This window comes from Canis aureus, chromosome 26, assembly GCF_053574225.1.
Source record: "Canis aureus isolate CA01 chromosome 26, VMU_Caureus_v.1.0, whole genome shotgun sequence".
Lineage (NCBI taxonomy): Eukaryota > Metazoa > Chordata > Mammalia > Carnivora > Canidae > Canis > Canis aureus.
In genome coordinates this window covers 39,319,542-39,332,587 of record NC_135636.1, presented here as the reverse complement: position 1 = coordinate 39,332,587, position 13,046 = coordinate 39,319,542, and the positions used below count along the sequence as shown (strand labels likewise).

General features: G+C 50.3%; 1 protein-coding gene across 2 annotated transcripts in view; it reads left to right on the top strand.

Annotated features, from left to right (window-relative positions):
• The window catches only part of SLC13A3 (solute carrier family 13 member 3), a 75,040-nt gene that overhangs the window by 58,902 nt on the left and 3,092 nt on the right, over nt 1–13,046 (top strand). For both annotated transcript variants that reach the window (XM_077873448.1, XM_077873449.1), the window contains exons 10-12: nt 2,478–2,590; nt 8,962–9,123; nt 11,559–11,696. In XM_077873448.1, coding sequence (XP_077729574.1) covers nt 2,478–2,590; nt 8,962–9,123; nt 11,559–11,696 — 413 coding nt within the window. The remainder of the gene's footprint in view (nt 1–2,477; nt 2,591–8,961; nt 9,124–11,558; nt 11,697–13,046) is intronic.

Sequence of the window (13,046 nt, the reverse complement as noted above, 5' to 3'; positions counted from 1 at the left end):
TGATGACACTGGTGACTTCCATTTCCTCTCTGTCCTCCAAGTCTTTCCCCAGATATTGCATGGCTCACTCCCATCACTTTGCTTAGACCGTGGCCAAATGACACTTCCCCAGAGAAGCCTTCCATCCCTGACTGCACTGCCCAGAAGAGCATCCCTCCCTTGTCACTCTCCACCCCGCGACCCTATTTTCTTTCCTTCATAACACATTAAATTTCCTGACATGAGATATTTATTGGTTTCTCATCTGCCTCCCTTCCTGGAAATGTAAGTTCTCTAAGGGGAGGGATTTTCTCTGTCTTGGCCACTTCTGAATCCCCAAGTGCCTAGAGGAGTGCTTAATACATGGTAGGTCCTCAATATATATTTGTGAAATGAATGACCAAGGACTTGCTCTGGGCCACACCCAGAGCTGAATCCTTTGCTCACATGGACCCGTTTCTTCTCCCCAGTGGGTCTTCAAGGAGGCATGATTGCTCCCTTTTGCAGATGGGGACACTGAGGCTCAGAGAGTCAGCAGCTCAAATCACACAGCCAAAGGGCAGAGCTGGGGTTCAAATCTAGTTCAGCTTCAGAGCCTGTGCCTTCGGCCACTGCTCCAGACAGCTCACTCGAATACAGTGGGGCTGGAAGTGTGAGATTCACATAGTTAGAGGCTGTGCTTTTAAGAAACAGCAGCGAGGGCATGGTTGGATGGGAACATAGTGAAAACAATCAGAGCGAAGGTGGAGTGCCTCTCGTGGGACAGGTGGCCTCACGAGTGCTTTCCATGTCCCTCATTCAATCTGCGTGATGACAGGGCCTCTCCCACCCTCTCTGACCCTTACCTCCTAGGTGGGGCAAGTCCCTTTGCTTTTTCAGGCCTTGTCTGCCTCTTTAATGAAATAATACTTCATTGCCTAAAGGCAGCAGACCGAGCCACCCAACATCTCCAGCTTTGATTTTAGAATTCGAAATTTGGAAAAAGCTGGAGAAACAAAACATCAACAGTTATGTGACCAGGAATTGTCGGGCAGCCCAGGTGGCTCAGCGGTTTAGCACTGCCTTTGGCCCAGGACCTGATCCTGGAGACCTGGGATCGAGTCCCGCGTCGGGCTCCCTGCAGGGAGCCTGCTTCTCCCTCTGCCTGTGTCTCTGCCTCTCTCTGTGTGTCTCTCATGAATAAATAAATAAAATCTTAAAAAAAAAAAAATTTAAGGAATTGTCCTAAGAAGTAGGGAACTGCCACCATGGGCCAGACCTGTCCTCCCCACCTCCCTGGTGGCTGCCTGCAGGGACAGTTCCATTTCAAGAGTGTTCACTCTGCACCGGACACTGGGCTATGCATATCACATCACATTAGCAGACAAGCGTTTCCGAGTGCACACCAGGTGCCAGGCAGTGACGCAGGGATTCAGATGTGAACTAGACGGGACCGTCCCTCTAGATCAGCTGCTCCGTCATTGCCTCGTCAGTGTTCACAAGGGCCCTCCAGGGACTGTTTCTGTGCCATGTGTCAGCCAAGGAAATGGAGGCTTAGGCAGGCAAGGTCACGTTCAAGGGCGTGCAGTGAGCCAACACCCCGGAGGGTCTGTCTCAAGACCTAGACTCCCGACACGGGAGTGGCCAAACACACACCCCTTTTTAAGTAGGGTTTCCTGGAAACGCCACTGCCCCGCTCACCTGTATCTTGCCTGTGGCTGCTCTGGTGGCAGCCTGGTTCAGCAGAGGCTTGCAAAGCCTGAAGTATCTGCTCCCTAACCCTTTACAGAAGTTTGCTGGTCCCCATTCTAACCACTGCATGCAGACACTGCTGCTTTTGAGGAAATAAAAATCCTCCCAGAATTCCATAAACCAAAGATACTCTTAGCTTCTCTTTTCCCCCAATTTCCTTCCACTTTTTTCCTGCACATGGTCAGTGACAAAGAGAGCCTTTTCTCTTGTAAATGAGGATGAAGGCAGCACTGCCCCAAAAGGGGTTTTGGGAAATTGAAAGGAGGTCCTGTACGGACATGTGGGGGTCCAGGTTCTAGGAGGTTCTCACGCTGTGGGAACCATGACAATTATTTTCGTTCTGCAGAGAACAGAGGCCCCTCATGATGCTCGTGGGGCTTTTTCCCTTAAAGCTCCAAAATCAAAAACTGGAGCCAGATTGTGGCTTCCTGGAGACTCCCTCCTATCAAGTGTCCCCGCAAAGATGGGGCTGCGGGGGCCAGTGACCCTTCCTTTTTTTTTTTTTTTAAGATTTCATTTATTTATTCATGAGAGACACAGATTGAGAGGCAGAGACACAGGCAGAGGGAGAAGCAAGCTCCACGCAGGGAGCCTGACGTGGGACTTGATCCCGGGACTCCAGGATCACGCCCTGGGCCGAAGGTGGCACTAAACCGCTGAGCCACCCAGGGATCCCCCGGTGACCCTTCCACAGGCTGAGTGTCCCGAGTGTGTGTCACAGGGGACCCATGTCCCGTCTTCAGGCTAAGCGTCTTTTCTCCACTCAGCTTCCAACGCAGAGACAGAGCCCTTGCTGACGTGGAAAAAGGCCCAGGACACCGTGCCCTGGAACGTCATCCTCCTCCTGGGCGGGGGCTTTGCCATGGCCAAAGGCTGTGAGGTAAGAGCAGCGAGCGGGCTGCAGGCCTGGGGGTGGGCGCAGGGCCCTGGCCCAGCTGCTCCGGGTCAGAGCGCACAGGCTACACCGGCACATTCCTCCTTTGCCAGATCGGGATAATCTTGGCTCCTGTGTCACGGCCCCATACCCAGGGCCTGGTGCTGCGGAGAAAAAAAGAGGAGTGAGGCCTGATCCCGACTCTCAAGGAGCTCAAGATGAGCTCGGGGCTTCTATCCATCCTACTATCCTGGCTCCTACTAGCCTGGCTCCAGGGGTTCCGTTGAGCACAGAGGAATCCCACCACATGGTGCTCCCCCTGGGCCGGGCACCATGCCTCACGCTTTACACACATGAACCCACTTAAACTTCCCAACCAGCTATGGAAGAGGTGCCATTACAATCCCCATTCTACAGATTGAGAAACTGAGGCACAGAGAAGTAAAGTGAGTTGCCCAAGGTCAGTGCTGTGGATTCAGGATTAGAATCCAGCGAGTTTGGTGCTGCGGCCCATGCTCTTAACCACTATGATGTAAGTGTTAGAGATTCCTAATGTTAATTGGCTAGTGTTATTATGAATGTTGTTCTAGAGGGCTCTGTGGGCTCAGAGGCAGGGCTGTGGCTAGAGCGAGGGGAGGGGAGCACAGACTCTCAGGAAACACTGGCTCCCATTGCTGTGCAGGTGCGGAGTCAGCCGGCCTTGCTCAGAGGAGGTGCGGCCTCCGGGTTATCTCTTCAAACTCTCAGGCTGACCCTAGGGGCTGGGTAATATTTGTATTTCCATTTTATGGGTGGGGAAACCGAGGCATAGAGAAGTTAAGCAACTCTCTTGAGGTCACATAATGGAACTCTGCTCAGGAGCTGGGGTTCCAAACTCCAGCCAGTCTGCTTTCAGAGTCCAGCCTCCTAACAGCTCCTTTCCTTTTCTTTTCTTTTCTTTTCTTTTCTTTTCTTTTCTTTTCTTTTCTTTTCTTTTCTTTTCTTTTCTTTTCTTTTCTTTCTTTTCTTTTCTTTCTTTTCTTTTCTTTTCTTTTCTTTCTTTTTTTCTTTTCTTTTCTTTTCTTTTCTTTTTTATTTCTTTTATTTTCTTTTATTTTCTTTTCTCCTTTCCTTTCCTTTCCTTTCCTTTCTTTTCCTTTCCTTTCCTTTCCTTTCCTTTCCTTTCCTTTCCTTTCCTTTCCTTTCCTTTCCTTTCCTTTCCTTTCCTTTCTTTCCTCTCCTTTCCTCTCGTTTCCTCTCCTCTCCTCTCCTCTCCTCTCCTCTCCTCTCCTCTCCTCTCCTCTCCTTTCCTTTCCTTTCCTTTCCTTTCCTTTCCTTTCCTTTCCTTTCCTTTCCTTTCCTTTCCTCTCCTCTCCTCTCCTCTCCTCTCCTCTCCTTTCCTTTCCTTTCCTTTTTAAAAGATTGTATTTATTTATTTGAGAGAGACTGTAGAGCGAGAGAGAAAACATGAGTGGGGGGAGGGGCAGAAGGAGAAGCAGACTCCCCGCTGAGCAGGAAGCCCGATGTGGGGCTCAATCCCAGGACCCCGGGATCATGACCTGAGCCGAAGGCAGATGCTTAACAGACTGGGCCACCCAGGTGCCCCTTAATGGTTCATTTTCAAGAACTTCCCAAGTGCACGCCTTGCGTGAAGCGCTTTGCAAATAGGGACTCGGTTAGTCTTCATAAACAGCGCTGAAGTAGATGTGATTGCTGCCCCCACTTCAAAGATGAGGGAACGGAGGTAACCCGAGGCTAAATAGCGTGCATACCTCTGTGCAGCCAGGAGATTGTTGGAGCTGGGATCTGAACCTCCAGCACACGATGCTGGGCCCCACCCCACCCTAAATCTCTCCTTGCAAGCCAAGGCATTTAAGAACACAACCAATTGAGGGTCAATCTGAAATTAAGGTGAAGGAAAACTGAAACTGCTTCTCAGATAACTTTCTTTAATTCAATTTTAATTTTCAGTTCCCAACAGCGATATGGTAAAAGACATCCATAAAGTGTATACTAGTAAGAAGCTCAGGCTTGAGAATCGAGTATCAGGATTCAAATCCCTGGTCCACCACTCCTTGCTGGGGCACTTGGGGCAAGTTTCTAAACCCTTCTGGGCGCCAGTTATATCATCTATGAATTGGATCAAAGTTCCTACCCTTTGGGGGTTTTGGAAGTAATTAGAGAACACAATAGCTGGTGTGATACACAGCAAATAGGAAGCACAGAGAACTCTGTGTGCATTCTCTCTAAATCCTCATCCCGTGGCTTTTGGGGTCCCACTTCTGGGGAGCAGGCTCAGAGATGCAGAGATAAGGGAGAAGGGGTTCAACTGTGCCCGAGGCTCCCCTCTCTGGAGGGAGGGGAAGCAGGAGAGGATGAGGGTAGGGGAAGCATGACCATAAGCAGAGCCCATGACACCTCCACCAACCCCACAGGGAGCACGGAGCCCAGCTGGCCCTTCAGAGATGTCCCGATTGGTCTGAGATGTGAGATGGCCAGGCCCTACCCTGGCATCCCTGCATCAGTGTGTGTATGTGAGCTGTGCCAGGAGCGAGTGTGACCTTGGGCAGATGACTCTCAGGTCTGAGACAGGCCCTCAGGGGCTGACAGTGAAGGCTGGCTGCTGCTCGTGCTCCCTGAGCTGGGGCAAGCCAGCCTCCGGGGTCTGCTCAACCGTTATGCCGGGGCAGCCACAAGGCCTTCCCTGAAGGTGATCAAGGTGGCACATTCAAGTTCTCTACACAACGACTCCTTTTTATGACGTATATTTTTGTTTTACTCATTTTCCCCCAACAAATAACACATACAGACACAATAGTATAGACTTCAAAAGAAGCAAAAGGATGGCTGAGCAAAAGTACTCTTCTTCATCTCCATTTTAGGAATCCCGAGGTCCAGAAAGGTTGACTGATCCTAGGTAACACAGCTCATAGGTAGCAGAGCCTGGTGGGATTTGGGCTCCTGTCTGACTTTTCCAACTACTGCCTCCTACGGAGGGATGTATCAGGGAAGGCTTCCCAAAGGAAGTGCCCTGTTACCCAGGTCCTGAAGAGGCCATGCAATGCAAAGCAGAGGCTGTTGAGCCAGACTGCCTGAGCAGGAGTTGTGGGTCTTGTTCCTCTTAGCTGTGCGGTTCGGTTTCCTCATCTGTAAAATGGGAATAATAATGGTGCCGTGTCATAGACTGGTTACAATGATTAAACGAGCCGATGCATCTGGAGAACTTAGAATATAACCGACAGGGTTGGTTATTACAACTGAATGTGAGGGAAGAGGGGGAATCAGATTCAGGGGTGACACGGAGGTGCTTGCCTGAGCAACTCGGGGGCAGTGGTGCCATTTATCGGGATGGTATGAACCTGGCCTGACCCTGAGACAGGGGGTAGAGGAGATGGTCCAGTACCCCAGAGGCTTCTCGGAGAGTTCAGGATGTGGTGGGAACTCTCAGTGGGGGCTGGGCTGCAGGACCACTGAGCACGCTGGGAGGCCAGGTTGGCTTCTGGCCCAGCCCTGGGCAGCCGCTGGGGTTTTGTTCAACAAGCGCTTTGTGTCTCAGCTGCCCCCTTCCCCCACCCCTGCTGGTACCGTCCCCTGCCCAGGCCAGCACAGCCGGCCCCAGGAGGGACCAGAGCACTCATGGCACATCCTGCTTCTTGGCCCCTGCCCAGTGCCCTCACCAGGCCAGGTCCTTGGATGGGGTCCAGGGTGAGCCTGGCTGCGTGGACTCGGAAGGGCTGGAAGGAGATCCCAGTTCTTGCTCCGAGCTTGGGCAACTCACTTAAACCTGCTTAGTGTCCTCGGTACACTTTCTCTTGCTGTAAAACTGCCCCTGATGCCCCATATATTTAGACTCTAGTCTGAAGTCTTCCTTGGTCTACACACAGGGCCCAGCATGGCCTGGCCCCTGCCTGCTTCCCTGGTGTCAGCTCTTACCTCTCTCTCCTTGTTGGCTCCCTTCCAATCCCCCTGGCCCCTTAATGTCAGCCACACTAGACTTATTTGCACCCCTGGGCCTTGGCATCTGCTTTCTTTCTGCCTAATGCTCTTCCCCAAGATCTTGAGTCCTGGCCCTTCTGGTCAGTCCCACGGGGACTCAGGGGCCCTTCCTGGCAGATCTAAAGCAACCTCCCCTGCAGCCACTTTCCCTATAGCCACCCTACTATTTCCTTCCTGTTTCATTCCCCCAGATTATCCTGCTCATTTGTTTGCTTATTGATGTCTCTCTTACTGGAATGTAAGATCCACAAGGGCAAGGGTCATATTTGTCTTACTCACTGCTATTCTGGCATCTAGAAGAGTCCTGGTACATAACATGCTCTATAAATATTTGTTGGCCATGACCCATGAGATTGGCTGTTTTGAGGGTTGATGACATGAGGTGTGGAAAGTGCCCAGCACAGAGCTGATACATACCAGGTGCTAAAACCAGGACCACCTTCAACCCCCTTACTTTCGTTATTATTATAGTTTTATTATCTCATGAATTAAAAAGTTGGTCTTCTTCTGGCACCTTCATGTGTATCTCATTTAATCTCCAACAAAATAAACTTACCTACAAATACATTGGGGTTATAGGAACTTGAGAGTAAGTGAGAAGGGAGCAAATGCTGTAGCAAGTAGAAACACTTATATCCTTCCCATCCCTCATTTCCTGCTGGAGAGTCACCTCAATGAGGATGGAGGTGATGATGATGTGTGATGATGGTGATGATGGTGGTGTTGATGATGGTGGTGATGGTGGTGGCGATGATGGTGATGATGATGGTGGTGGTGATCAGTATTATCATCTTTTTGGAGAGGCAGCCTAATGAAGTAAGAGCCGGATTCTAAATTCAAGATTGCAATCCTAGGGCAAGTCATTTCACTTTTCACTTAGGTGAATCATCACTAGTTTGTGCCTCAGTTTCTTCAGCCACAAAATGGAGGTAATTATATAACCTCACAGAGTTCTTACGGGGATTAAATAAGATAATAAGGATACAGGTGATTATTTAAATACTCCTCGGTAGAGTAACTCCTGGAGAAGTCAGTAGAGAGAGCAGAGAGATAATTCACCACTGATGTGGGGGTGGAGTCTGGAGCCAGAGAGGGGACCATCTAACCTGTCCTTTCTCTGTCCTGGAGGGCTGTCAGCACCTCTGGGCATTGCCCTACATTAAGGGGGGCAAACTGCTGTGTCCAGAGGACGGTGCCCAAGTGACAGGGAACTTTGCAGGACTGTGTTTGCTTACAGAAGTACATGGCACCGGGGCGGTGCCTGGGTGGCTCAGTCAGTTAAGCGTCTGTCTTCAGTTCAGGTCACGATCCCGGAGTCCTGGGCTGGAGCCCCACAGCAGGCTCTGCACTCAGCAGGGAGTCTGCTTCTCCCTCTGCCCCTCCCCTGCCCATGCTTGCTCATCCTCTCTCAAATAAATAAATACAATCTTAAAAAAAGAAGAAGAAAAGGAAGCATGTGGCCCTGAGTGTGAAATACATCTCAAGTTATTACTTTTGGGGATTGCAGGCAAGTCAGAAAACTTTGCCAGGCTCAGTGTCTTCCTCTGTAACATAGGGAAGGCTGAGAGAGCTTGAGGAGGTAATTCATGCAAGTGCCAAGCAACCTGTAAAGCCTCAGCAATGATGATTCTTATAATACAATATTGTGTTATCATTGTAATAATCAACCTTAGCATTACTCACAAATATCTTTATTATTGATAATCATGATGATAGTGTTGTATTTAATGTATATCTGATACATGTTGTTTTGTTTTGTTTTTTAAAGATTTTATTCATTTGTTCATGAGAGACACAGAGAGAGAGAGAGGCAGAGACATAGGGAGAGGGAGAAGCAGGCTCCCTGCAGGGACCCCGATGTGGGACTCGATCCCAGGACTCTGGGATCATGCCCTGAGCCGAAAGCAGACGCTCCACCACTGAGCCACCCAGGTGCTCCTTGATATTTGTTTTACAGATGATATATAGTATATCTTGTATATATTATTATGTAATGATAAGATTAACAATGAATATTTTGTATACAAAATTGTGTTAATATTTTACAATTAATCATGATCCACAGAGGGTCCAGTTACCCTCTCCCACTCAAGTTGGAGCTTAGGGGTGCTCTTAGAGCAAATGGATTATCTGGGGATCCAGGGGTTTGGGTCCTGGGCCTACAGAGTTGGAGTAGACTGTAGTTCAACAAGCAGAGAAGCTGATGCCAGTCAGCTCAAATGTGTGGCCTTGGACCTGTCACTTACCCTCTCTGAACCCCAGTCTCCCTGTCTGTGAAGAAGCATAGTTGTCACTGCTGTCATAATGTGATCCATCCTAACCTCCTTCCTAGCCCCAGCCCTTGTGGAGCATGGCTGGCGCTGGGTGGGGGGTATGACCAGATGCCCCCCTCACCCCCATAGGAGTCGGGGCTGTCAGCCTGGATCGGTGGCCAACTGCACCCCCTGGAGAACGTGCCACCCGTGCTGGCTGTGCTGCTCATCACTGTTGTCATCGCCTTCTTCACCGAGTTTGCCAGCAACACAGCCACTATCATCATCTTCCTGCCTGTCCTGGCAGAGCTGGTGAGAGTCCTGGGGCAGGAGGTGAAGGGTACTTCAGAAATCTCTCCCCTACCCCAAGGAGCACCAGGGGCTACAGGTGCCTTTGCCCTCTTCCGAAAGGCGTGAAAGTGTCAGACCCCAATTTAAAAAAAAAAAAAAAAATACTATTTTTTTTTTCTTTATGAAAGAATGCAGAGTAAACATTTTCAAAGTGCACCAAATTTCCTTCCTTTGGAGACTTTTCTAGGAAAATATAAATTTTCAAATGCAGATTAAGACAAAGTAGAAAATTTGAGTAGACAAATAGCCACAGAAGAAATTATAATGGTGGGCAAAGTTCTAAGTTCCCTCTAAAGAAGAGTTTCTCAGCACTGTTGGCATTTTGGGACAATTGTCTGTTGTGTGGAGGGGCTGTCCTGTACATTGCAGGACAGTCATCAGCATCCCTGGCCAATATCCACTAGATGCCAGTAGCACCACCCTAATTCAAAAATGTCTGCAGACATTGCCAAATATCCCCTGGGCAGGGAGGGGGACAAAATCATCCGCAGTTGAGAACCACCACCCTAAAAATCACCAGCCAGTCCTCAGAGGGTCGGTGAGGTGAGAACTAGCAAACCTTCAAATAACAGCTAGCTCCCACCTCACTCACACGATTTCAGAGAAAGATGGAGAAAGCCATTCAATCCAGGAATAAGGTTAGCAGAACCCAGAAACCAAAAGCAAAGAAGGACAGCAAAGGGAGGGGAGAAAAAGTCACAACTCAATCTCACAGGTAAACAAAGATGCAAATAGCAAAATAAATCCAGGATCACGAATATATCACGCTCAAATAGAGGTTGTAGGAGGAATTTCAAAACAGATCAACACTGGGACCGATCAGCATTGTCCTATATTTAAATAGATTAAAGAAGACCAAGCCACATGATCATCTCAGTAGAATCCAGAATTGGTCACATTAAGCCAGTGTTGCAACTACGTGCTTTGTATGCCAACGGTGATATGGCGGGCACACTTATCTGAGCCACTTTGGTTTGGGTTTTAGCTGGCTTATTTTTGCATGAATTTGTAATGGAGATCACACTGTGTTAGCACACAGAGATGAATTTACCCTTTTCCAGGGACTAGAGGATATTGTTATGAGTGGATAGCAGTGGGTCTATTTAAGATCTCTACGAGGGACACGTAGGCTGCGTCCAGCCTTTGCTGTGATCCAGCAACGCTGCCTGCACCTTTCCGTGGCTGTGCACCTTTGATTCCATCTACATACATGCCCAGCTGAGATCCCAGAACTGAAGAGCACGTGCATTTATAATTTTGCTCCATGTAGGAAAATAGTCCTCCAAAGTGGGCACACCATTTTACATCCCCACCAGTAGTCTGGGATGGGGGGTCCCCAAACCTTGCCAACTATGATATGACTTAATCACACCCTTCTCCGGGGATCTGAGGGAGCCAACGATTGAGCAAGATGGGGTCCCTGAGGGGTGACGGGGTAGGGGAAGTGTGGACCCAGCCGGGTCTGTTGAGGCAACTCTTACTGGAGAGGACACTAGGGAATGACACAGGGTTCTAAATGTTGCTTATCACCAACACTAAAACGTTTTAGATGTAAGGGGGTGAATTTAGCACTTTCTGAGAAGATGTATATGCTTTAGGTCATAAAAATTCCCTAGAGGAGCCAAAAATATCCTATCTTAAACACACTAGTAGAGTGGAGGCCAACATGAATTGTAGATGAAGCCGTTATTTGGGAGAGGTGACGAACCCAAGGCCAACACACAGACACGTTTGATTCACGCAGTCTTAAAAATTCGGAAATGTTTATTAAGAGATGCTACCTCGAGCTCTCTGTGTCTCCAAAATCTAGTGAGACCCCAACGAAAGGTGCCCAGGGACGGGCTGTGGGGACCGTTTGGTGAGGGAAGGACCAGGAAGGTGACTTGGTTTTCGGGGCCGTGGCTCTCTGCACCAGCATCAGCTGGGAGCTTGTTAGGAAGGCGGGCTCTCGGGGCCGCCCCAGACCTGCTGGGTCAGAACCCTGGGTGAAGCGGGGCCGGCAGGCTGTGTTTTAGCAAGTCCTCCAGGTATGAAGATGCTCTCGCAGGCTGGAGAAGGTGTGTCCTAGATGAATCTCCCCGGCCCATCCTTGCAGGTGAACATGCAATGTGGCCCTGGGGAATGTCACTAACCTTGGGAATGTCTTCTCTGTGTGTCCCTTGATTTTGGTTCTCTTCTTGTCTGTCTCTGCTTTCGCCTGTGGATCTGCATGTCTCTCTGTGCCTCTAAACCTGTCTTCTGGTCGGCTGCGGTTGTTCTCCGCCCCTCTGCCAATCTCTGTCTACACGTCTCTGTCATCGCGTCTCTTTCTGTCTCTGTCTGTTGTTGTGGCCTGCAACCACCTCCATCTGTCACTGTGGCCTCTCTCTGTTTCCCTGTCGTGGCGTCCGGACCAGGCCATCCGCCTGAGAGTGCACCCGCTCTACTTAATGGTTCCTGGCACAGTCGGCTGCTCCTACGCCTTCATGCTCCCGGTCTCGACGCCCCCCAACTCCATTGCCTTCGCCTCTGGACACTTGCTGGTGAAAGACATGGTGAGTGGGGGCACGTCCTAGCAGAGGCCATGGGTGGGGTGGACGGCAGGTGCTGGGCCAGACATCTGGGCAGGACCCCTGCTCCTGCTTCACCAGCCCCCCACCCAGTTTCTAACTAAATCAATTGGAGGGGCACCTGGGTGGCTTCGTGGCTGACTGTCTGCCTTTGGCTCAGGTCATGATCCTGGGGTCCTGGGATCAAGTCCCACATCAGGCTCCCCATAGGGAGTCTGCTTATCCATCTGCCTATATCTCTACCTCTCTCTGTGTCCCTCATGAATAAATAAATTTTAAAAAATCTTAAAAGAGAGAGAGAATTGGAATGGGACCAGGAATATCCATTTTAGTTTTAGTAAATACTCTGGGACGATTCTTATGCTCAGACAATTTCAGGAAACACTGCCTTAGTGATGACTTTCCAGAGTCTGCCTCAGGGAACAGGGACTTCCTCCTCTCTCCGGGCACTGCTTTCTTTTTCTTACTGGGTCAGCCAACTGCTCCGTGCCTGGAATCTTCAGGAGAGGCAGGCAGCAGGCTGCACCCTGGGGGCGAGGCAGAAACCAGGGTGGCAGCGGCAGCGGGGGGAGACCCACCAGTGTCTTCTCTCTCCCCTCCATCCCCTGCTGAACCCACCTCTCCCTCCCTCCTCCTGCCTCGCTGCCACTTCCCCTCCACTGGCTGCCCGGGGCACTCAGGGAATGCAAATCCTAAGCTGGCATCACAGAGGAGGAGGATGTGCTTAAACCAATTCCTGGTCCAGAATCTCCAGGTGCAGAGACTCCGGCCAGGATAAACTGGGAAGGGAAGGCGGGGTTTACATTGGAAAAGGGAACGTCCGTGTTCCTTTAGCAATCCACGGCAGGGTCCGTTCAAAGGAGTCAGGTGAACACTAGATGCTCTTGCATAAATCACTGAAGGTGGGGGGACTGATGCCAGCGTCAGCCGGGGTTCATTCGAAGCCGATGTCCTGGAACATGTTAGGATCTGGCTCATCTTAGGGGTGGTCAGGTGTTTGGGGCTGAGGACAGAACTCTGAGAATGATTAACTTCATGCTTCCCCCTTGAAGTGGGAACATCTTGGGCTTATTCAGAGGCAAAGTAGGGAACATGAGTAAATGGGGCAGAGCAGAAAAACAGCAGAGGCGGGGTGGATTGGATTGTTGGGGGCTGGTGGTGGGTGTGGGGCAGGGTGGCCGCTTAGGGAGGAAGCAAGAGGCCGGAGATGCAGACATAACGCCTGTCCTGAGAACAGGAGGAAGCTGGAGGTCACGGGGCAGGGGGGCGGGCGGGGAGCAGGGGCAGGTGTTTCAGAGTCGCCCGCTGCCAGCCAGTCCGGAGCCCGCGTGCCCA